This window comes from Myxine glutinosa, chromosome 8 (genome assembly GCF_964187855.1).
Source record: "Myxine glutinosa chromosome 8, kmMyxGlut1.1, whole genome shotgun sequence".
Classification (NCBI taxonomy): Eukaryota; Metazoa; Chordata; class Myxini; order Myxiniformes; family Myxinidae; genus Myxine; species Myxine glutinosa.
In genome coordinates, this window is record NC_136268.1 from 93,751,216 (window position 1) to 93,777,584 (window position 26,369).

General features: G+C 44.9%; 1 protein-coding gene across 2 annotated transcripts in view; it reads left to right on the forward strand.

Annotated features, from left to right (window-relative positions):
* The window catches only part of LOC137432727 (GTPase-activating protein and VPS9 domain-containing protein 1-like), a 127,996-nt gene that overhangs the window by 93,091 nt on the left and 8,536 nt on the right, over nucleotides 1-26,369 (forward strand). For both annotated transcript variants that reach the window (XM_068124863.2, XM_078783546.1), the window contains exons 21-26: nucleotides 5,842-5,922; nucleotides 10,343-10,456; nucleotides 10,610-10,739; nucleotides 11,913-12,034; nucleotides 14,578-14,737; nucleotides 16,844-17,031. In XM_068124863.2, coding sequence (XP_067980964.2) covers nucleotides 5,842-5,922; nucleotides 10,343-10,456; nucleotides 10,610-10,739; nucleotides 11,913-12,034; nucleotides 14,578-14,737; nucleotides 16,844-17,031 — 795 coding nt within the window. The remainder of the gene's footprint in view (nucleotides 1-5,841; nucleotides 5,923-10,342; nucleotides 10,457-10,609; nucleotides 10,740-11,912; nucleotides 12,035-14,577; nucleotides 14,738-16,843; nucleotides 17,032-26,369) is intronic.

The window sequence follows — 26,369 nt, forward strand, 5'->3', positions numbered from 1 at the left end:
TTCCCGGGAATCCGCTGCCATGTTAGCATGTGCGATCCCCACTGCGCGGCGAATGTCGTGGGCAAGTTCCCCGATGGCTTCCTGGGGCTTGCGTTTTCGCAGCGCGAGCTGAGCTTTAACAAGCTCGCTCTGCTGTTCAATGCCGAATCGATTAATTAGGGCGTCGCGGAGGGCTGGCAGGGTGAGAGCACCCGGTGGTAATGCCGTCAGCACCTCCGCCGCCGCGCCGCGCAATGCGGCCACCAGGTGTACTCCACCTTCGTCCTCACCCCAACCGTTGCCCTTACACACACAGTCAAACTGCGCCAGGTACGCGCGTAGATCACTCTTGCCGTCATACGGCGCGAGTGGGACCTTGTGGGACCACCTCGTATGCGGGTCGTTGCCCGCCTGCCGGACCCCGTGCGTCGCCCCTTGCGGGGTCAGCGCGGGGCCGAACCGGCCGGGCCCCCACAGTACATTACCCCCAAGGGGCTCCCGTGCCTCCCCTGTCCCTCTAAAAACTACCCCTGTTGGTGTCGATGCATGGGTCACACTTCCGCAACCCGCTACCCATTCCATACCACCACAACCTTGCTCACTCACACCTCGCACCTCTCCCATCACCGGACCCTCTCGCTCGCACCCTCGTTCCATACCCTCCGGACCAGCCATACACCTCACTATTGGCCTCTCACGAACATCCGGGTCCATCTCGACCCCCAAGCTTATTAAATCACCTGGCGCATCATACGCACGACCATATTGGTCACCACTTACACCGGGTCCTCTTTCTCTTCGCTTCTCCTCCATCACCTGCGAATCCCTCATCCGGTTAATGAGCACATCATCACGATCCGAACACAGACTTTGGACCAATTCTTTTACTTCCTCCTTTATCTCTTTCTTATCCTCTCTCCGTCGCTTCTTAATTTCGCTCACCCCTTCTTCCACTTCTTCTAATTTCTGCTTCACCTCCTTCATCTCCTCGTGCGTCCCCTTAAGTTCTTCCTCTAACTCCACCTTATTTTTTTCTATGTGCTCCCGCACCTCCCGCTCTTTAACCTCCATCACCTCTACCACCTTGTTCATTTCCTCGTCAGGTCCTCATGTACCGTCTGACACTCTTTTTTAATTACCCCTACGTCCTTTTTCATCTCCTTCTGTGTCGATTTTAAACCCTCTAATACCGCTGTGTTCTTCTTTACCTGGTCCCCCAACTCCTTTTGTCCCACTGTCAGTTGTTCTACTCCCAGCGTCAACTCCTCTATACCACCTTGCAATTTTACAGTCCCCTTTCTCACCTCCTTCTCCATGCGCTCCTTACAGTGCCTCACCTCCTCGCGCACTCCTCCGACCTCCTCACTCACACCTCTTCTGATCTCCTCTCCCATCACTTGCATCTCCTGCCCAGATGCCACCCTCATCTGCTCCATTTCCTCCCTGTGAGCATCCAATTTAGTTTCTACCCCCATTCTGACCCCCTCTATCTGCTGCCCCATTTTTTTTAACTTCCCTTTCCGCTTGGTCCCTCATGTCCCTCAATTTGCCTTCCATACTGTTTTCTAACCCCTCTAACCCCTTTTTCATCCCTTCCATTTGATTCTCTTGAGCGGCCATTCTGTTTTCTACCCCCATTAACCCATGTTTCACCCCTTCTATCCCATTGTCTAACCCCTCTAATTTCTTGTCTAATCCCTCACCGGTACCCCTCGCTTCGTCCCTCATTACCCCCAATTGCTCACTCTGAGCCCTCGCTTCGTCCCTCATTACCCCCATTTGGCCCTCCAATCGCTCGCTCAATTTGGCTCCCCATACTCATCTGTACAGCTGCCTGTAGCTGCGCAATGAGGGCCTGCATGTCAATCCCTCCCACTTGTGCAGCGGGCGCGGCCGCCGTAGCCATCTGCGAGGCGCCATTTTGCGCGCCCGTAACCTCGTGCGCGAGGACGCCATTTTGCGAACCTGCCGCCCTCACTGCTTCGCTCTCCTCATGTCCCTCAATTTGGTCCTGGATCGACCCTGCCTCACTCTCCTCTACCGGAACCCAGCCGTCTTGATCTGCCATAGCGCGACTTTCAAAATTCGGGTTTTTTTTTTGTAAAACAAAATCAAATTTCGGTGTCTTTATAATTTTGACCAAATTTTTTCCTAGATGTTTTTAAAAAAATTTGGTTCGGGCCTCGAATCTCACTCCTCGACCTCGACACCAATTGTTACTGTAATAACACAATTGGTGTCCAAAATTTGGGCTAAATAAATTTAGTCCCAGGTTCGAATCCCAACTCCTGACAACCAATTGCTACGGATCGCGGTTAGATGTTATTTCGACCGAGCGGTGGTGTATTACCGCGACCTAGCAGTTATTCCCCGACTCTTCCCCAACTCACCCGATTCCACCCGAACGTTGGCCAAATCGCGCTACGCTAAATCAATGATTGGAAAGGACACAACGACTGGGATAAATGAAACGACGCAAGGGGTACAGTTCTCAAGACCTCCGGAGGAGGGTATAATTAGTGGTGGAGAAAAGGGGTAGATTACAAGGTAGAGTGAGGTAAAAGACACAGAAGAGATGGGCACTTAAATACAATCTTATCTTATCCCAGACAGACCACAGACAAACGGAACAAGGCTGACTTACACAGGGATTGATGGCAGGGAAGGACAGGTAGTTCGATAGCACAAGGTGCACCTTGGCTCGGGGACAGGATCAAGCACGGTCCAAGAGATGCAGGGAGGCCTCACAGCGCTCGGAGGTGGCGTCTTTCTTGCTTCAAGCTCAGCGCGCATCTGACGTCACCTCCCTCTTCCTGCGCATGCTCAGCGGGGAGTGACACGCCCTCGGCTGGTTGGCTCCGCCCCAGATGGGACCGGTCCGCCGCTTCCATTGGGTGCGGGGGTTACCGGGCTCCGCCCTTGACGAGGAGCTGACAGGGATCCCCTATTTGGTAACCCCGTCGAGCACATGTTCGATGGCGGCTCGCTGGGAAGGCCTCATGCCCTCCCAACACCCCCTACCAACCAAGCCGGAGTGAGGACGCGCACTCCCTGTGCACGCCGCCGCCGTTGCTGTTGTTGTTGTTGTTTCTGAACCGTGAGGAAGAGCTGCGGGGAGGTATTGGGAGGTCCTAAACTTCCTAACGGTGCCATACAATCACATTCTGGTGCAACGAAGGGTCAGAATTAATGGAAACGAGTCCTTAACTGACATAGACTAAGAATAATTAGCAACATGTCCTATAGTTGTCTTACATGAAATGCGGTGAACCTGGGCACGACATTTAATGGGGGAAATAGGGGGAGGTCGGGTCTACAGAGTGTTGTTTACAGAAAATGGGACTAGGGAATGGGGGATTGGGGATAGTTGGGAAGTATTGAGGAAATAGGGGAATATTTACAAGCGGATATGGATGGATGCAAATCCCATATCCGCAACAATATATATATACATATATATGTACATACATACATATATATATATATATATATATATATATATATATATATATATATATATATATATATATATATATATATATATATCTATAATTCCAGTAATCTCTGTGTGTCTGTGTGTGTGTGTGTCTGTGTGTGTGTATGCGACCGCTGTTTCTCGACAACTACCGGTCCGATATACTTGAAACTTGCCAGGTATATTGCTGGGGACCCGAGGATGGGCCTTTTCAAGGTTTTAAATTAATCGGACAAGTAGTTACCGAGCTATGGCGATTTCTTTACCAAACTCCGCAAGCCGTTCGCTTTGGACCAAACCATTTCATGTAAATAGAGGGGGGGGGATTGTCACCGTACTCGCAAGCCATTCGCTTTGGACCAAACCATTTCATGTAAATAGAGGGGGGGGGGGGGGGGGATTGTCACCGTACTCGCAAGCCGTTCGCTTTGGACCAAACCATTTCATGTAAATAGAGGGGGGGGGATTGTCACCGTACTCGCAAGCCGTCCGCTTTGGCTTTGCGAATGGACCAAACCATTTCATGTAAATAGAGGGGGGGGGGATATAATTTTAGATATATATATAGTACGGGCATGCCCTAGTATATATAATGCACAGTGCCTATAGAAAGTCTACATCCCCTTTCAAAATTTTCTCCTTTTATTGCCTTATAGCCTGGAATTAAATTACATTAAATCAGACCTTTTCCACCTTTATTTACACATCATACCCCACAACTTCCAAGTGAAAAACAAATTCTACAAATGTCAGAAAATGAATTTAAAAAAATACAAAGCTAAAATATCTTGGTTGGATAAGTGTCCACCCACCTGAGTTAATACTTGGTGGAAGCACACAACAACAACAACAACAACAACATGCATTTTAAGGCCATGTTCCCTGCTAGAGCGGGGGTTAGCCTACCAGTCTTTGCCATAAAGGTGGAAGCACCTTTGACAGAAATTACAGCTGTGAGTCTGTTGGGATAAGTCTCTACCAACTTTGCACACCTTGATTGGGCAATATTTGCCCATTCATCTGTACAAAACTGTTCAAGCTCAGTCAAGTTGCGTGGGGAGCGTTGATGGACAGCAATCTTCAAGTCATGCCACAGATTTAGGTTGTGGCTCTGACTGGGCCACTCAAGGGCATTTATCTTTGTTCCTTAGCCACTCCAATGTGGCTTTGGCTGTGTTCTTCAGGTTTTTTTCATGGTGGAAGGTAAACTTCTTTTCCGATTTCAGCTTTCTTGCAGAGGGCAGCAGGTTTTCTAGGATTTTTCTGTATTTTGCTCCATCTAGCTCCATCTATTTTCCCTTCTATCCTGACAAGTGCCCCAGTCCCTGCTGATGAGAAACATCCCCATAACATGATGCTGCCACCACCATGCTTCACAGTAGGGATGGTGTTCTTTGGGTGATGTGCTGTGTTGGGTTTGCACCAAATGTAATGTTTTGCATTTAGGCCAAAAAGTTCCATCTCTGCTTCGTCAGACCACAACACCTTTTGCTATATGACTTCAGATTCTCCGGAGTGGTTTTTTGCATACCTCAAAATGGGACTCAAGGTGGGCTTTTTTGAGTAATGGCTTCTTTCTTGCCACTCTACCGTACAGCCCAAACTTGTGGAGTGTTTGGGATATTGTTGTCACATATACACAGTTACCAGTCTTTGCCATAAAGGCCTGTAGCTCTTTCAAAGTTGCCATTAGCCTCTTGGTGGCCTCTCTAATCAGTCTCCTTGCTTGGTCATTCAGTTTGGAGGGACGGCCTGATCTAGGCATGATCTTGGTGGTACCTTTTGCCTTCCACTTCTTAATGATCGTCTTGACTGTGCTCCAAGGGATATTCAAGGCCATTGACATCTTTTTATACCCATCCCCTGATCTGTGCCTTTCCACAACTTTATCCCTGAGATCTTTTGAAAGCTCCTTGGTGCTCATGGTTGTCTTTGTTGTGAAATGCACTACCCAGCAGAGGAAACCTACAGGAACAGCTGATTTTATTCTGAAATAATCAGAATCACTACAATTTAACACAGGTGGGGGCCAAATAACTTGGTGTGTGATTTTGAAGGTGATTTGGTTGCACCTGAGCTAATTTAAGGTGGCGGGGGGAGGGGGGGGGGGGGGGGACACTTATCCAACCAAGATATTCTAGTTTTGGATTTTAAATTAATTTTCTGAAATTTGTAGAATTTGTGTTTCACTTGGAAGTTGTGGGTTATGATGTGTAAATAAAGGTGGAAAAAGTCCGGTTTAATGTAATTTAATTCCAGGTTACAAGGCAACAAAAGGTGAAAAATTTGAAAGGGGTGTGGACTTCTTTCTATAGGCACTGTATACGTATATATCAGCATTAGGCATCATTTGAAATGCTTAACATTGTTACAAACATATTCTGCAGCTCCAATGAGCTTCAAAAGAAAGGACAAGCATGAGAGGGAGAGGTATGAAGGTTTGGAAAGTCGTTTCGTGGCGATTCCAGGTGAGTTTTGTTTGGGATGTTGAATGAGAGTGTGTGTGTGCGTGTGCGTGTGCATGCGCGCGCTTGCGTTTGTGCTTGTGCGTTGTTTTTAACGGTTTGCAAACCTCAGTCATTATTCTCGTATGGTTAGATTATTCGTCATTTCACGTGGTAGTTGCATTCAGAGAATTTACTGTGTCAGCTGAAAACACGTAAAACGAAAGTAATTTCCCCATAAATTAATCAGTTATAGGTGGATGTTGTGTGTCCAAGTGTTCCATCTTTTCCTTTTTGCCCAATTGCGAACGACTACTTTCGTTGTAGTTAATGACGTAACACTCTGAGCACTCGCTTTGATTACCTCTGCCACCGACGGTCGATGGAGGTTATGTTTTCACCCCTGTCTGTTTGTCTGTCTGTTTATTTGTCTGTGAATGGGATATCTCAAAAAGTTTTGGATGGATTGGGATGAAATTTGGTGGAGAGGTTGGATATGTGACAAGGACAAAATGTTTAGATTTTGGTGAAGATCTGGATCCGTATAACAGAATTTTTAAAGCATTTCTTCACCATTGAGAGCAATGACCAAAAACGATATACATTGCCCTCCGTAAGTAATGGAACAATAAAGTCAAATTTGTTATTATTGCTATATACTCAAGAAAATTTAGATTTGAGATCAAAAGATGAATACGAGGCAAGATTACAGGTGGTCAGATTTTATTTGTTGGCATCTCTATTTCTATGTATATATGTTTTACCATTGTAGACTAATAGGACGTTTTATGTTCACCCTCCACACCATTTTAGGTAAGCATAAGTATCAAAACAAATTACATTGAAGTAAATTAAACTGCATTAATAGTTCATATCTAGTTGCATATCCCTTGCACGGAATAACCGCATTGCGCCTGTGACCATTTGACATCACCAAACTCTTGGTATCTTTCTTTGAGATGCTTTGCCAAACCTTTACTGCAGCCATTTTCAGTTGTTTGTTTTGGAGAGTTTTGACTTTCGTCTCTTCTTCAGAAAATTAAATGTATGCTCTATTGGATTTCAATCACAAAATTGACTTGGCCAGTCTCAAACCTTCCACTTTGCTTCCCTTGATAAACTCCTTGGTTGCATTGGCAGCGTGGTTTGGATCATTGTCTTGCTGCACGGTGAAGTGCCACCCAATGGGTTTGGAGGCATTTTCTTGTACATGGGCAGACAAAATGTTTCTGTGCACTTCCAAATTAATTCTGCTGATGCCATCATTAGTTACACCATCAATAAATATGAGTGAGCCAGTTCCAGAGGCAGCCATGCAAGCCCAAGCCATGCCACTCCCTCCACCATGCTTGACAGATGAGGTAGTATGCTTTGGATCATATGCAGTTCCTTCCTTTCTCCTCACTTTTGCCTTTACATCGCTTTCGTAAAGGTTTATCTTGGTGTCATCTGTCCATAAAACTTACTAGCTCTACTGACTCTACTGGCTTACCTCTGTACTTCTTGGGAACTTCTAATCTGGCCTTTCTATTTCAGTGCTGATGAGTGGTTTGCGTCTTGTGGTGTAGCATTTGTAATTCTACTGTCGAAGTCTTCTGCAGACGGTAGATTGTGATACTTTCACCCCTGCACTCTGGAAGTTGTTAGTGATGTCACTGCCAGTTGTTTAGGGTTTTGCTTCACAGCTCTGATGATTTTTCTGTCATCAACTGCAGTTGTTTTCCTTGGCCGACCTGGCCGTCGTCTATTGTTAAGTGCACTCGTGGTTTCTTTATTTTTCAAGATATTCCAATTTGTTGTATTTGCCATGCCCAATATCTGTGCAGTGGTTCTAATTTAATTTTTCTGTTCTTTCAGCTTCCTAATTACTTGATTTTCTTTCATTGACAGTTCTCTGGTATTTATTTTGGTTTATGCCTACTGACTCCAAAGGCAAAAGCAAAGGCTAAAACCAAGACTAGACATTCCAGCTCTTTTATGTGTGAACAATCAATGCAACAAGAAACACCTGAGCAATAAGAAAGTTCAGTCAAATACTTCTTCTTACCTAAAATGGGGGGACTGAAAAGAAAAAGTGCTATTGTTCTACAAAGGTCAAACATGTATGCATAGAAATACCAAGAAATAAAAGCTGATCTTCTGTATTCTAGCCTCATATTAATATTTTTATCCCAAATCCATATTGCTTGAGTTTATAGCAATAACAACAAATTTGACTTTACTGCTCCAATACTTATAGAGGGCACTGTAAAAAATGAATGAATGATCGTTTTAAGGCCATTTTCCCCGCTAGAGCGGGGGTTAGGTTAGCCTTGCGGGCCCCATGAGCTCATGGTTCCCTGTTTGAGGCAATGTTTTTATGGCTGGATGCCCTTCCTGACGCCAACCATTGGTCACGTCTTACGATGCGCAGGGATACGGTGTACCTATTCTAAATCGGGGTACACACCGTGATCATTCATCCCAGCAAGCTGGTACTCAATTTTCCGACCTCGGAAGGATGACAGGCTGAGTCAACCCCCCTGGCGTTAATTCAACGATCGACCGGGATTCGAACTCAGGATCCTAGGATCCCAAGCCGGCACCCTAACCGCAAAGCCAACACCAGGCTGTATGGAGGGCACTGTATAGCAGGATATCTCAAAAGGTTGTGGATGAATTTGTACGAAACTTGGTAGACAGGTTGTGTGTGTGATGAGGACTAATCAATTAAATTTTGATGAATATCTGGATACAAGATAAAAAAATAATTTTTTAAGTGATTCTTCACCATTGAGCTTCCTCGAAAGGTATCAGGTATCGAAAGGTATTTCCTCGAAAGGCTGCACGAGCAAATGGAAGCAATGTTTCTTCCAGAATGACCCTGTACTTGAACTGGTTCAGGTTTCCATCCAGAACAACCAGGTCAGTTTTGCCCCCTGCATGAAAAGCAGCCCAAACGGTTAGCCTGGTGTTGGGCTAGCGGCTAGGGTGCCAGCTTAGGATCCTAGGATCCTGGGTTCGAATCCCGGTCGATCGCTGAATTAACGCCAGGGGGGTTGACTCAGCCTGTCATCCTTCCGAGGTCGGCAAATTGAGTACCAGTTCACTGGTAATTCCCTGTTTGTCGTAAAAAGGCGACAAAAAGGGTTGGCGGCAGGAAGGGCATCCGGCCGTAAAACATTGCTTCAAAAAGGGGACCAAAAAACAACAACAACCACGGTCCCCGAAAAAGGCCAACCCCCGCTTGCGGGGAAAAATGGCCTCTAAAGGTGTTTTTTTTTTTTCCCCACCATTGAGTGATCAGGCCAAAAACGATTTATATAGCATGATATTTCAAACGGTTGTGGATGAGTTATGGTGAAACTATGTGGATGATGTGGTTAAGCCACAAGAATAAGCCAATTAGATTTTGGTTCAGGTCCGGATCCAGATCCGGTCTATCAGTGGGCAACAAAATGTAAACTGCTCAGCCTGGCGGAGGTATGCGATCTGCTGATTTCCGAGTTGTTGCACTCGCCAGAGGAGAGGGTATTGCATCTGGGTATATTTGTTTGTCTGTTTATCCGCACAGAACGCGAGTATGTTTATTGATTACACTTGACTCTTTGGAACCCTAAATCCCTTTAGACCCTTTACAATCCAATACCCATTAAGACCACGGAGACCCGTAAGACTGTTAAGACCCTTAAAACGTTTTGGATCCTTTAGAACCCGAACATCCTTTAGACCCTTTTTAACCCTGATACCATTTAAGACCGAAGACGCTATGAAACCCAAAGATTCTTTAGAACCCTGACAACCTTAAAGACACAAAAGACCCCATAGACCCAAAAGACATTGAAGACCCAAAAGACCTCGAAGACCCAGAGGTCCCAAAATACTGAGAGGACCCAGAGGTGCCAGAGGGCCCAAAGACCGAGAGGACCCAGAGGTGCCAAAAGACCCAGAGGAACCACAGGACCCAAAAGACCCCGAGGATCCAAAATATCCTGAGTACCCATAAGACCCAGAGGGCACAAAAGACCTCGAGGACCCAAAGAACAAAACTACACAACCATGTCCTGGCGAGGGTGTGCAATCTCTAATTGCTCCATCTTGTTTTATCTGCATTTGTACGAATCATTTGTAATGTGGATTCCTTAATTAAGTCCAATCACTCGGCCAACGTCCACGGCTTGATCACCTTTCTCATATTACTTGATCACTTTTAATTTCACCTTTAATGAAAACGCTTTCCATTGTTTCTTAGGCACAGAAGCACTAGTTGCATTTCACCTCTTGTTCCACAATATATTGAAGTCTACACGTATTTAAGCACTGTACTGATTTGTGATGAGCTCGTGAATGCTTGTAACAAGACAAAGCAATATTTTGATTGATCTGTCCCCATTTGTCATCATTGTTTTCACTGTTGTGTTTTCCTTTTCGCGCACGGATGTGCTGAAGAGCCGTTTGTTTTCAGATGAAGCCATGCAGGCTCTGCCCGTTGTGGAGCCGCAGACATTTGTAGCTGAAGATATACTGGATAAGTACCGCAGTGCCATCAAGCGCTCCAGCCCCGAAGAGCACAGTACTGGTGAGAATAAATCGTACCTTATTTACTTTTATTGCTTTGCCATATATATATCTCTTTATATGTCTTTCCTGAGTTCTAAATAATGTTAATCAAAGGTCAAAACAATTGCAATTATGACATTCTGCCCCTGATTAAAATGACGTTGCATCCCAGAGCACACTTCTGAGGGAGATCATCTCCAGGAATCTCCACGAGCTGACAGTGCATGCAGTGTACCCACGGATGATCTCGCAGACTCTGCTAGCCAATCAGCACTGCCGCGGAACTCTGCGTTCACCTTCCGGTATGCCAGTGCTGCTTCATTTTCTCATTCATACACTACACTAACTGTATGTAATCGAAATGGGAGTTAAAAGGGAGAGAATGAAAGGGAGAATATTCATCAACCATGAAGAAACGATTGTGTCGGGGAAACTCGGCCATGGATGTTCAACCTTTTCTAGTTTTCATTAAAGGTCAAACCACTTTTCCCACTGGTGGGCAAGTTTCCTGATGGTATTGAAAATGTAGTCCTGGTTTTTTTTTTGTCTGTATAACCTTTTGAAACCTTCAGAATGTTCTCGGTAAATCCGTTTTGTCTCGTGATTAATGAAGAATGATTGCCAATGGTTTTTCAGAAAATAAAATTGCGATTGGGTTCTCCTTTAAAGGTCTTTTGGGTCTTTTCAGTCTTTTGGGTCTTGATGGTCTTTTGGGTCTTGATGGTCTTTTGGGTCTTGATGTTATTTTGGGTCTTCAGGGTCTTTTCAGTCTTTGTGGTCTTTTCATTCTTTGGAGTTTTTTGAGACTTTAAGGATCTTTTGGGTCTTTTAGGTCTTCAGGATCTTTTAGGTATTTTGGGTCTTCAGTGTATTTTGGTTTTCTTGGGTCTTTGGGGTCTTTAAGGGTCTTTTCGGTCTTTGGGGTCTTTAAGGGTCTTTGCGGTCCTCTGGGTCTTCTCGGTCTTGTAGGTCCTTGGGGGGTTGGGGGGGGGGGGGGTCTTTGGGGTTTTCCTGGTACTTTAGGTTAAGTTCAGGTTACATTTGTGGGTGGAGTCAAGTCAGCTGTCCAACCAATGGGTGAAGAGCACACACACATACATACATACATACATACATACATACATACATACATACATACAAACACTTACTCCATTATATATATAGATATCCTGTGCCAGTCGCTACTCCATCACAGTTATTGTCAACGTTTCGTTTAAATATACAAACCCAATGGTAGTTTCACCTTACAGTTCAACTCTGTGTTTGGTTTTGATGATGTCACACGCTAATGCAATATTCCATGGGCCCCTTTCCTTAAGGCTTGTGCTGAGACCAAATGCCATCTGTGGTTGTTATAAAGAAGAAAAAAGAAAGCCTTTACTGTTATTTTGTTAATTTGAGCAAAAGTAAATGTAACAATAGTACTCGTCATGGCTGGTTTGTGACTGTTGGCTGTGCTGTGCCGTCCATTCCAGAGATGCAAAGAAAAAGCTTCGCCTGGCTCTCTGCTCTGCGGATGCCGTGGCCTACCCCATCATGATCTCTCATCATGGGCAGAACGGCCCCCTGAACCCTGCTGATCCTGCTGAGTCTGAAGGTCTCGGATGAAACTGGTTTACAGGGATAGACTGTTGACTTCTTCAATTTGAGGCAGCCAAAGTACAATTGTTGCTTACTCGGTTTTATTTTTAATATGTCTATATTATCAAAGGTGCCATGTTTGTCTGTCTATCTGTTTGTTTGTCGTGTTAAACCTTGAGAACGGATTAACGGATTTCAATAAATCCAACTATGGTGGGCTCAGGGAACTCCTGGAAAGGTTTGTGATGCAAAAAAACAAGACGTCCGTTTGTGTGTATGGGTACGTGGGCACACGTGTCAAAACTGCAAACGCCAACTTGACGCTAGTTATCCCCATATGAAGGGCAAGATCCCCCAGGAATCCTCTTTTGTTCTTGCTCCCTAGATTTATCATCAGAACTATGCTGAGGAAACGGAAAGCCCCGTTTTTTTAAGTGGTGAAGCCGCTTTAATATTTGAACTTCTCCTTCCATCAAAAATTTAGAAGAACCATTCTAACCCACCGTGTTTAATTCTAGTGGGTTCTAAAGGGTAATTCTGGTGGGTTCTAAAGGGCAATTCTTGAGGGTTATAAAGGGTAATTCTAAAGGGTTTAGTTCATTTCTTGGCTTTGCCTATTTCATATTAAAATGCCAAACTTCAGACACAGGTGCGAACCACCTTTAGAGGCCATTTTTCCCCGCAGAGCGGGTGCGATGTTTTATTTATTTAATCCTAGTGTTACGTGTTCCTCCCCGACCTCCTGGTATCGGTATACCTCCGAACCCCGAGAGGAGCCACGGCAGAAAAATATGTTATTCTGTGTCGGTAATCGATAGTGAAACCACACCAAGGATTATAAACGAACAGATGTTGTATTAAAAGTCACACACACGAATAACGGTACAACCAATAGCAATCAAAGTGCACTCAATATACCTTAAGATGGTACCATCTGCTAAAGTAAGATAACTCACTGCGCTCCCAGTGAAGGAAAAAGAACGCTCCTCAATGTCTCTATAACTCAAAGATAATCCCCTCCTGCGAGTAGTGATGAGGCGATGAGGCGAGTAATGAGGCGTAGGCGAAGCGTGGGCAGTCACGTGGTCCAAACCAATAGCAAACTGGCGGTGAAAAGGGAAATCACAAAGGCGCGAACCAGACGTGCACGTTCACAGTTCAATCAGCGAACCGCAGCGTAATCTTCAAACGCCGCTTTTGCACACACACATCCCCGGCAAACGACCGGAGGGTGAGACAAGCTGACGCGGAGCAAAACCTTTTTCAGTGAACGACGCGCGAGGTTCAAAATGGCCGACGGCTCTTACTTGAGTCGAAGTGACCTGGCGGGGGATTCTTCAGACCCTCAACGCCTATCCCTGACTATGCAGGTTTCTCAATCCTCCAGCGATAACACCTATCGCAGGAAATTCCTTTCAAGGAAACTCCAAGGTCACTCGCGACGTTCGTTCGATCACGCTCGCTCCGGAACTTCAAGACACGCGTCTTCTCCGACTTTTCTCGTCACGCCTTCCTCTTCCTCCCCTCGCTCGTCGTCTTCCGGTTCACGATCCGGTTTCCTATTTCATTTAAAATATTAACCCTTTTTGCCTTTTAACAACAATAACCTTACCTTTTAACAACAATAATCGCCGTTTCCTTCAAACCCCAATAATAATAATAATAATACATAACCAGAAATGTTTCAAGTGGATGAAAACCACCACCACGGAAGTGCTGAATCCGTAACACTAGGCACCTGGGCCAATCGGACTGTCGATTTATTTATTTAATCCTAGCCGCCTTGGGTAATTGATTAGGCGAGAGCTGATTGGTTATTCCCTGCATTCACAGGTGAGAGATGAGTATATATGAATGAATGATTGTTTTAAGGCCATTTTCCCTGCTAGAGCGGGGGTTAGCCTTGCAGGCCCCATGACAATCATGGTTCCCTGTTTGAGGCAATGTTTTTATGGCCGGATGCCCTTCCTGACGCCAACCCTTGGTCACGCTCTTTCGATGCGCAGGGATAATTTCATGTACCTATTCTAAATCGGGGTACACACCGTGATCATTCATCCCAGCAAGCTGGTACTCAATTTGCCGACCTCGGAAGGATGACAGGCTGAGTCAACCCCCCTGGCGTTAATTCAGCGATCGACCCGGATTCGAACTCAGGATCCTAGGATCCCAAGCTGGCACCTTAACCGCTAAGCCAAGTCTTTGTTTTTCTTTTTTTTTTTCATTCATGTTTTGCCCCTCAAGATGGTGCAAAAATATGAAATTTTAGCTACAACCTCATGAACTAATAGAGTCTCATCTAGACTTATTGAATAATTGTTCCTTTTTCTTTAGCAAACATCAAGTACATTATTTGATGCTGCATGATTATACCTACCTCCTCCACTTTATCATGAAGACACCTCCACTTCCTCTTAACTCTGCCTGATTGTGAATCTGCTAATTTCCAACGTCCACTGCCATGAACAATTTGATCTGCAGTGTGGTTAAGAGTCATTGTAACGATGCTTCATCTTGGTTCGGTTTGTTCCCTATCTTTTTTTTTCTTTTTCACTGCAGATGATGAGGTTATTTGCTTCCTGAAGGTACAGCTTGCTGAAGCTATCCACTTGCAGGACAAGGCCTGCATAGCGCAATTCCAGGAAGCGTTGCGTTGTGTGACGAGCCTTGATTCGCGCACGTGCCGTAAACTCCTCTCTGCTATTGAGGATGATTACAGGTGCACGAGAAACGTTCACTCCCATTCCCCCTGTGTAATAGGGTATGCATGGAGATGTCTGACTTCTTCCAATTGGCCGATTTCCACCATGTTTGACTCAAAATTGATTATGAAGTCGAATAATGAAGTTCTTAAATCGATCGCTTTTTTCTCTCTCTGGTGATGCTGCCACTGAGGATGCCACTTTTCACGGCTAGTTTATTAATAAGTCTATTGAAGTGTTTTTCTTTCTTTTAAGTTTATCTCCGTTTTATGTTTTCACTCTATGCACATGTAGAGATATTTAATTATTACCCCTTGCATTCGAAGCGAAGAGTGGGGTTAAGCAAATGGTTCTCTGTCTATCTGTCTGTCTGGAGATGAATGGATGGATGGACGGGCAGACAAATGTCGGCTTATGATCGAGGAACAACTTAATTTCATTTGAATGTTATATATTGAACATTCATCCGAAAACGAACCTGTGCTTTAGCAGTACTTTGGCTCTGAATTTCTCCTGATCGTCCATCTTGGAAAATGAATCGGAAAATGTTCCGATTTTGTTGCATGTTCCGGTCTTACAAATATTGTGGTATTGTAAAAGAGCAGTGCAGAGAGGAGAGATATCATTTTAAAGCGGTGAAGCCACTTCAATATTTGGCTATGTCCGTCCGTCCGTCAAAAATGAAAAAGAACATTTGTAACCCACTGTGTTTAATTCAAAAGGGTTCTATAGTGTAATTCTAAAGGGTTTCATTCGTTTCTAGGCTTTGCTTATTTCATATTAAAATGCCAAACTGAACCGCTTTCTTAGGACATGGGTGCAATTCTTTTTTTTAACTCTGCCTGCCTACCCGGTGGTCAAACAAAATATAGTCATTCCAAGCGGACACTGCATCAACTGCGGTAAACGGCCGGAATTAATTTTTTTTTTATGACTTCTAAAATCTTTATTTTTTTAAAATTGAATTATATACTCAAACACTGTGTGGGGCAAGAAGTGCTGTGAACTCTCGTTATTTTTGTTTTTCCTTCATTCCGATTCGCTTGTCTGAATGTATATATATTTTTCTTGTAATTCTTGAAGATTCATAATGAATCTGTGGAGAGAGCAAGTGGTTGGGCAGGTTGTGCCACTGAACTCTAATTTCATTCCGGGATTGCAATCCGAAACGAGAACGGCACTCAGTATAGAGCATACCTCCGTCTGGATGGCCATATCACTCAATAGTGAAGAATCGCTTAAAAAATTCGACTAGTTCGATCCGGATCCGGATATTCACCAAAATCGAATCGATTCTTCTTTGTCACACACACAACCTGTCCAACAAGTTTCGTCCAAATCCATCCATAACTTTTTGAGATATCCTGCTATGTATCGTTTTGACCCTATCTCCCAATGGTGAAGAACCACTTAAAATTTAAATAATTCTCATATCCGAATCCATATTCAGATCTTCACCGAAATCGAATCGAATCGTCTTTGTCAGACACCCAACCGGTCCACCAAGTTTCATCCAAATCCGTCCACAACTTTTTGAGATATCCCGCTATTTATCGTTTTTGGCCCTATCTCCCAATGGTGAAGAATCACTTTTAAAATTATAGTAGCCGAATCGGGATATTCACCAAAATCTAATCATTTCGTCCTTGTCACATACGCTACATCTCTGCCAAATTTCGTCCGAATCTGTCCACAACTTTTTGAGATATTTGGTTCACAGACAAACGGACAGACAAACAAACAGGCGTGAAAACATAACCTCCATCCACTTACGGTGGCGGAGGTAACTGTGTGTGTGTGTGTGTGTGTGTGTGTGTGTGTGTGTGTGTGTGTGTGTGTGTGTGTGTGTGTGTGTGTGTGTGTGTGTGTGTGTGTGTGTGTGTGTGTGTGTGCGTGCGTGCGTGCGTGCGTGCGTGCGCATGCCTTTTTTTCTTTCTTTAAAAAATTCCTTCTTTCTTCACACTGATTTAAGAATATATCTTCCTTTGTTTTCTGTGATAGACATTTGTTCGTTAAACAGATCAAGTACTTTGTTACACAATGAGATCCTTGCTGTGCAGTCTGTTAAGTCTGTCTGTAAATGTACAAGGTTGTTGAGACTCCACGCTTCTTCTATCTTGCAGGCATCGCACACCATACCTTGCGTATCTGACTCGCTCCCGGCAGGCACTGCAGTCAACGCAGGCTCACCTCGAGCGAGTTCTGCAATGGGTGGGACGAGACACGGAAATAGTGATGCGGTATTTCACTGTTGTGTGCGTACGCCTGTTCCTGCAGCAGAGAGAAGATCCCATATTAGGTTTCATTCACGGTATGATTGGTTCTTTGTCACTTTCAACTCCGATCCCTTCTTGTCTTTTCCTCTGTTTTTTTTTCTGTTTGACTTGCTGTCAATTTATTACAATTATACCTTCTATTGAGGCCAAATAACTAATAAAAGGTAGAGGTCTCCTTCCCTGAATTTTTTTTAGCCTCCGTTTTGTTCTTCCCTCATCTGAGGAGGTACATACACAAAACGAGTGAAGCTAGGCGATATGTGGCATGTTTATTGGCAAGTCTTAAGGCCGCAGCTCATAACCTGGAATGGCTCATTTTTAATCCTGTTGTGCACATGCTCAGTCTGCCCCACACAGGCTACCTGCCAGTCCAGAGTAATCCACACTAGTATGGCAGCTGTATACCTATCGTAACAACATCCGCATCACGTGCTGGTAATACTCAAGAATTGTGATACAACCTTAGAATATAACATTATTGTTGCATTTCATTAAATGACACCCTGGTTGAGTGAAGTGAAACACGAGCGTTATAGCAGTATACCTATAGATGCTGCCAAGCAGTTCCAGGTGTTTGTGCCTCCTCTGCATTGCAGGCATAAGATGCTAATGTAATCAGCACGTTTTGCACATCATCAGTGTGCATGACGATGTGAGAGCAGCGTAAAAATGCCTTAGATTATGTGAGTACGAAACCTGTCGATCGATGCTCTTTCTAAAGTGCTGGTTGTCGCCAGTGTCGCAATAAGCAAATGTATGCTTAGGTATTGCACAGTATTGCAATTTATCAATGTAAACATCAAGTACAAAAAATATACTTTACTTGCATCCACAGCCTCTCAAAGGTGATCAAGGAAGGTGAGGTGGATCCACTTCCTTACTTATCCTCTTCATCCCAATGAGGTGGATCCATGGTGGCGATAACATGTTTACCAATAAGAAACCGCAATGGTGTTTTTTAACACTGAATACTTACCAGAGATTATCAAAATGGTTATTTTCTGGTATTTTTTTGAAAAGAAATCTGATACAAAACAATTTCCTTCACAAAATGAGATACTAGTATGCACTATTGCACTGTAAAGGAAGAAGACTTGTCTGGGAAATGAGCAACAAACTATAAAATACGTCCAAGTATTTAGCTCGGTGTAACATCTATTGTGATTGGCATCGATGTCGTTGTCGTTGTCATCATTGACTTGCAGCAAAACACTTTATTTTGAAACTATTTTGGTGTACATTAAAGGTTTTTTAAAATCAGGTGCAGCTAGTTTGCGTTTATATTATGTGCACATTGATGAAAGAAAGTGTAAATTTACCCTTTGACACTACTATTGGGAAACAAAATTCCCCACCAACCGTCCTCAAATGTACTTTTTCTATAGGGTCTTGTAAAGGGGCTGTGCAACATTATTGATATTTTCATGGTCGTCCACAGAGTAGCGAGAGGGGATGGGATTGCTACTGGCGTATGATTTTACATGCTTTTTGAAAATGACGATTTAAAACTGCAGGAAATAAAAACACCCACATCAATATAATGGAGAAAATGAACTCCAACATCATGCGTTCAGCATGCACGGCATTGCTATGCCCACGGGGCCTCACAACGAGCCTGGAGCTTGATCAAAATCACCACGTGCATTTTACCGACATGGCATGCCTTGCTTCGCAGCCAGCCACGCTGTGATTCCATGTCCAACCACTGCTGGTGCTACGCCATATTACTCTTTAAATGTGTGCGTGTGTACGCGTTGCTTCGTGTATAGAGTGTTTAATGAGTGCACACATTCTCTTGACCTTTGACTTGATAGGGCATTTGATCGTTCCTTAAAACTACGTCATGTCTGCTTTGCTATCACATATTGATAGGGTACGGGTTATTTATAGACACCAGTGTATAAAACGCCATGGCACATGCATAAGTCGCATACATCATGACACATCATAAGTCACGTAGGACCCAGAAAAGAGGAAAAATGTATATCAAGATGCAAACTCAGCTACCAACTCGATAACGCTGTCACACCATTCACTCCCGCACTCACAATAAAATTCATCAAAAACATCCAAAAAATTGCATGCTACCGGCCCTGGCAATATCTCCAACGTTTTGGCCCTCACGGCATATCGGCCCTTACAAATACAGTCTGACCCCGACATTTGCAGTCCCAACATTCACAGGTTCCGTGTATTCGCAGTTGATAAAATGCGACCTGATTCCACGTTTGCGGCCCTGTGTCCCGCATATTCGCAGTTTTTCAAGGGTAGTAGTACCACCTTTTAGAGGCCGTTTTCCCCCACAGAGCAGGGGTTGGCCTTTTTCGGGCACTGTGGTCCCCCTTTTGAAGAATGTTTTACAGCCGGATGCTCTTCCTGCCGCCAACCCTGTTGGTCGCCTCTTGCGACACACAGGGAATTACCAGTGAACTGGTACTCAATTTGCCGACCTCGGAAGGATGACAGGCTGATTCAACACCACTGGTGTTAATAATAATAATAATTCATTTATTTTGTATAGCGCTTTTCCAGAAGCCCAAAGGCGCTTTGACAGAGTGGCAAACATAATGCATAACAATACATGAAAACAACAATTGCAAAAAGACAAGAATCAATAGGGAAATATTTAAAGCAAAAGGAGGGAGAAGGAGAAGAGATAGTCAGGGGTTAAATGCTGTGGGTTGAATGTTGAATGCAGTGTTGAACAGGTGGGTCTTTAGTGATGTTTTGAATGTGGTGAGTGAGGAGGAGTCTCTGATGGTGTGAGGTAGTGAGTTCCAGAGGGTGGGAGCAGCGATGGAGAAGGCCCTGTCCCCCCAGGATCTGAATTTGGTCCGGATGGAGGGGGTCAGGAGGTTGGTACCAGCAGAGCGGAGGTTGCGGGTGGGAGTGTGTCTGGAGAGGAGGTCAGCCAGGTAGGATGGGGCCAGGTTATGGAGGGCTTTGTATGTCAAGAGGAGGATTTTGTACTGGATTCTCTGGGGGATGGGGAGCCAGTGAAGCTTGTAAAGGACGGGGGTGATGTGGTCACAGGTCCGGGAATGGGTGAGTAGACGGGCAGCGGAGTTCTGAATGTATTGGAGTTTATTGGTGATTTTTGAGGGTGAACCATAGAGGAGGCTATTGCAGTAGTCCAGACGGGAGGTGATGAAGGCGTGGATGAGGGTTTCTGCAGCCGTGGAGGAGAGGGATGAGCGGAGACGGGCAATGTTTTTCAGGTGAAAGAAGGCTGACTTTGTGATCTGTTTAGTGTATTTGTCGAAGGAAAGGGTTTGGTCAAAGATGACGCCAAGATTCCGGATGTGAGGGGAGGTGGATACTGGGATACCGTCGATGTTGAGGGCAAAGTTATGGGTGGATTTTGTGAGCGTTTTTGGGCCAATGATGATTATTTCAGATTTATCACAGTTAAGCTTGAGGAAGTTGATTTGAAGCCAGGATTTTATTTCAGTGATGCAGTTTGTCAGGATAGAGTGGGTGTCGGTGGAGACGGACTTGGTGGAGATGAAAAGCTGGATGTTAATTCAGCGATCACCCGGGATTCGAACACAGGATCCTTGTGACACACAGGGAATTACCAGTGAACTGGTACTCAATTTGCCGACCTCGGAAGGATGACAGGCTGATTCAACACCACTGGTGTTAATTCAGCGATCGCCCGGGATTCGAACACAGGATCCTAGGATCCCAAGCCCGCACCCTAACCGCTAAGCCAACACCAGGCTAGGGTGCAAAAGGGTGAAAAAAAAATTTTCCGCCCACCCACAGACCTACTTGATACTTCATTGATTATCCCTTTTCACCTATGGGTAGGGATCTCAGGTTAATATTGTTGGTATTTTCTGTTTAAGGAAAAAGCCTGGTTCACAGAGACAATACAAACTCTATGCACAGCAAGGAAAGGGATGGGGGGGGGGGGGGGGGGGGAAAGAAGATTATAAATGGGATATGACGTGGAGAGTGGGGTTGCTTGGTTTCTTACTTAATAATTTTATCATTTATTTTTGATAGGGAACCACGAGTGATTACTTAATTATATAGATATTGTTTAATTTTAAATCTCGTGATTCCTTTAGTCTTTACACGATTAATGTGTAACTCTCTACCCTGTGATATGGTGTAAATCTTGCGCTGATCGGCGAGGCTGGTTAATGGAACATAAATAAAAATGAACTTACCTTTTGAATGTAAAATACAATGAAATTTTGACAAAAGGCTGATACCAGTACGTTCAAAATTATGCAATTTAAACTCAACGTCTATCTTCGTAAGATAATACAGAATACTGTATCATCTTTCAAGCTTAAACTCCAAGGAGTTAAAACGGGAACTATTTCCGGGATCAAGACGTGCTCTGGCGACCACACAAAATCAAAGCACAAACGGTTCGTTTCATATAAAGTAACATGACACATGCAGCCAAAGAACGAGCTTACCTTTTGGAATTTTACTTCTTAGCATTTAATGAAAACTAATCATGTGCATTCGTGTTTGAAAATTTTTAACAGTTTTCCCTTATGAAAAACATTTCCCTGCAGCCCATGCACATTACTTCTAAAAAGCATCCTCCACCTGTCATGTTGTAAAACCACTCCCAGCCACGCATAAAACAGCTGTACATGCATGTAAACCATCCCCCACCACGCCATTCGACATTTGCGTTTTTTTGTGGGCGTATTCATGGTTTTTCACGGGATTTTGGATTTTTCCTTATGAATCACAAACTGCTGGGAACCTATTCCCCTTTTTCCATTGACACAATGCCCCCACATTCGTGGATTCAACATTTGCGGCATTTTCAGGAACGTATCATCCCCCGCAAATGTCGGGGTCCGACTGTATAAGCAACTTCTCCTACCAACACTCAGGAATTCCCCAAATTTGGAAACTAGGTAAAATCATTACCTTCCTTAAACTAAACAAAGAACGCATCAAAGCAGCCTCCTGCAGACCTATCACATTACTTTGCACACCCTCCAAACTTACAGAACACCTAATACACTCACAAACCCTCACATCTCACTCTCACACACCCTCCAAACTTACAGAACACCTAATACACTCACAAATCCTCACATCTCACTCTCACACACTCTCCAAACTTACAGAACACCTAATGCACTCACAAAGCCTCACATCTCACTCTCGCACACCCTCCAAACTTACAGAACACCTAATACACTCACAAACCCTCACATCTCACTCTCACACACTCTCCAAACTTACAGAACACCTAATGCACTCACAAACCCTCACATCTCACTCTCACACACCCTCCAAACTTACAGAACACCTAATACACTCACAAACCCTCACGTCTCACTCTCACACACTCTCCAAACTTACAGAACACCTAATACACTCGCAAACCCTCACATCTCACTCTCGCACACCCTCCAAACTTACAGAACACCTAATACACTCACAAACCCTCACATCTCACTCTCACACACCCTCCAAACTTACAGAACACCTAATACACTCACAAACCCTCACGTCTCACTCTCACACACTCTCCAAACTTACAGAACACCTAATACACTCGCAAACCCTCACATCTCACTCTCGCACACCCTCCAAAATTACAGAACACCTAATACACTCACAAACCCTCACATCTCACTCTCACACACCCTCCAAACTTGCAGAACACCTAATACACTCACAAACCCTCACATCTCACTCTCACACACTCTCCAAACTTACAGAACACATGTGCACTCACAAACCCTCACATCTCACTCTCACACCCTCCAAACTTACAGAACACATGTTGCACTCACAAACCCTCACATCTCACTCTCACACCCTCCAAACTTACAGAACACATAATGCACTCACAAACCCTTGCATCTCACTCGCACACCCTCCAAACTTACAGAACACATGTTGCACTCACAAACCCTCACATCTCACTCTCACACCCTCCAAACTTACAGAACACATGTTGCACTCACAAACCCTCACATCTCACTCTCACACCCTCCAAACTTACAGAACACATGTTGCACTCACAAACCCTCACATCTCACTCTCACACCCTCAAAACCTACAGAACACATGTTGCACTCACAAACCCTCACATATCACTCTCACATACCCTCCCAACTGACAGAACACCTAATACACTCTAAACCCTCACATTCCACTCTCACACACCAAACATGAATTTAGACCAAACCACTCCACCAACACTCTCCTCACACAAAACACCTTTGATGGCATCAACAGTATAAAACCGCCAAAACACACTATTTTCAAGACAATAGACATCAGCAAAGCACCATTCCAACATTACTCAACGCAAACATGCACAAGATGCACTATCCATCATTCAGACAGTTACTTTTCTTAACGGGGTCCATCAAGGCTCAGTCCTCTCCCCCACACTCTAATCTTTTCTTGCACGAAATTCTACAACTACCTGAGAACATACAAATAGCCTCATAGGCAGATGACATAACCATTACCTCAACCCAAAGCAACATTAACACAATCAAATAACAACTTCAACTCTTCCTCAGCACCCTACAAACCTGGCTCACCATCAACAGAATACGTGTGGCCCCTCAAAATCTAAAGTCTCTTTTGAAAAAAAATTCACACCTGGCTGAACACACTTGGGGCACTCAAGGCACCGACTTTGGATACCACAACAAAACAGCATAACTAATATATTGTTGCGGATATGGGATTTGGCCTCCATCCATATCCGCTTGTAAATATTCCCCTATTTCCCCAATACTCCCCAACTATCCCCAATCCCCCATTCCCTAGTCCCATTGTCTGTAAACAACACTCTGTAGAACCGACCTTCCCCCTTTTCCCCCATTAACTGTCGTGCCCAGGTTCACCGCATCTCACGTAGACAACTATAGGACCTCTTGCTAGTTATTCTTAGTCTATGTCAGTTAAGGACTCGTTTCCATTAATTCTGACTCTTCGTTGCACCAGAATGTGATTGTATGGCACCAGTAGTGAGTTTAGGACTTCCCCATACCTCCTCCCATCATCTCATACAACAACAACAACAACTACAACCACAGCGGGGGCGGCGCGGCGGCGGTGCGGGGAGTGGGCGTCCTCACTCCGGCTTGGTTAGCCGCCATTGCCCATGTGCTCGACGGGGTTACCAAATAGGGGCTCCCTGTCAGCTCCTCGTCAAGGGCGGAGCCCGGTAACCCCCCGCACCCAATAAGAAGCAACAGGCCGATTCCATCTGGGGCGGAGCTAACGAGCCGAGGGCGTGTCACTCCCCGCCGGATATACGCAGCGACTTACCGGACGTGACGTCAGATGCGCCCCCAGCTTGAAGAGAAACAGACGCCACCTCCAGCGCGACGATACCTCCCCGCATATCTGGACCGGACCGTGTGGATCCTGTCCCTGAGCCAAGGTGCACCTTGTGCTATCCATCGACTACCTGCCCTTCCTTGCCATCAATCCCTGTGTGAGTCAGTCTTGTCCTGTTTATCTGTGGTCTGTCGGGGCTACTATAAGACCGTGATTAAGTGCCCACCTTCCTATGCTGTACCTCTTGTCAGTGTAATCTAAACGTTCTGCATACAAATATTATAACCTCCTCCGGAGGTCTTGAGAACTGTACCCCTGGTGTCGTGTCATTTAATCCAGCCGTTGTGTCCTTTCCATCATTGATTTAGCATAGCGCGACTTAGTCAACGTTCGAGTGGAATCGGGTAAACTGTGCAGACGCGGTCATACCAAACCGCTCGGTAAACTAACATCCAAAACCGCGTCTGTAACAATATAAACAGTACATTCGATCAGTCATTGATTATGCCAGCTCATATTGGGCCTCCAGCATATCAAACACACATCTCAACGCCAAACAGACCATACAAAATAAAGCCCTTCGCATGATCACAGGTTGCACATTAACAACATCTATTGAGCACCCACACACAGGCAAAAATGTTAAACATCAAAGACCACTTGTGTGTGTGAGCTGCGTCGTTCCTTGCAGCTGCAAGTGCCAATCCACTTGCAGCTGCTCTTTTGCTCAAGGCCATCTGCCATCAGCTTGGAAATCAGCCAACATCACCGCTTTACACAAAAAGGTGCAAAAACAGATCCTTGCAACTACAGACCAATCCGCCTTCTCCCAATTATCAGCAACGTCATGGAATCCATCATTGCTTTGGATATCAAATCTTTCCTCTTCTCCAATGGCTTGATCTCTGATCATCAATTTGGATTCAGACCAGGTCACTCTTCCCTGGACATGCTGCTTCTGCTGTCTCAACAATGGATGGCGGTCCTCAATGCCAAACAGGAAATTAGAGCTGTCTCTCTTGACATATCACGTGCCTTCGATATGGTCTGGCACCCCGCTCTGCTCACCAAACTCTCCTCTTTTCTATCCATGGAAATCTCCACGCATGGCTTGTGGATTTCCTCTCTAGTCATAGTCAGCGTGTGGCCTTGAGTGGTTTTCTCTCATCTCCTCTTCATGTTCAGGCTGGAGTTCCCCAAGGTAGTGTTCTGGGCCCTGTGCTTTTTCTGGTCTTCATCCATGATCTCTCTGACTCTCTTGAAAATCCTCTCTATCTCTTTGCTGATGCCTCCACTCTCTGCCGCTCCATTCCTCATCCCTCAGATTGGCAGTCTGCAGCCTCCTCACTCTCTGCAGACCTGGACAATATCACAAACTGGTCAAACAAGTGGAACATGTCTTTCAATCCTGACAAATCTCACACTCTTACTATGTCTCTCCGAAAAGACCGACTGGACAACCCTCCCATCCACTTTCTGAACAATCCTCTCCAAGAAGTTCTGTCACTCAAGCTTTTGGGTCTCACTATCTGCCATGATCTTTCCTGGGAAAACTACATTTCCAAGCCGGCCTCCAAAGCCAGTCGCCAACTGGGCATCCTCCGTAGTGTGAAGTCCTTCCTTGGCATACCTGAGCTCCTCACCACATACAAGGCTTTCATCCACAGCTCAATGGAATACTGCTCTCCCCTCTGGGCTGGTGCTCCTGCCTCACACCTAGCTCTGCTTCACGCTGTTGAAACCAAAGCTTTCAGAATCATTGGAATCTCCCCCGATGAAGCCAACTCCGAGGGCCTTTCACTCACTCACCGCAGGCATGTTGTTGGTCTTTCCGTCTTCTACCGACTCCTCTACGGCCTTGCTCCCCCAGCTCTCTCTGTCTTCTACCGACTCCTCTATGGCCTTCCTCCCCCAGCTCTCTCTGGGCTCTGTCCCCCAAGTACTCCTGCAGGTCGCACAAGATCTGCCTGCAACCCTCTTATGGTTAAACTGCCAAAATCAAGACTCTCTGCTCACCTTCACTCCTTCATTCCTCTTTTCTCCCGCCTCTGGAACAAACTCCCTCACTCTCTTCAATCCC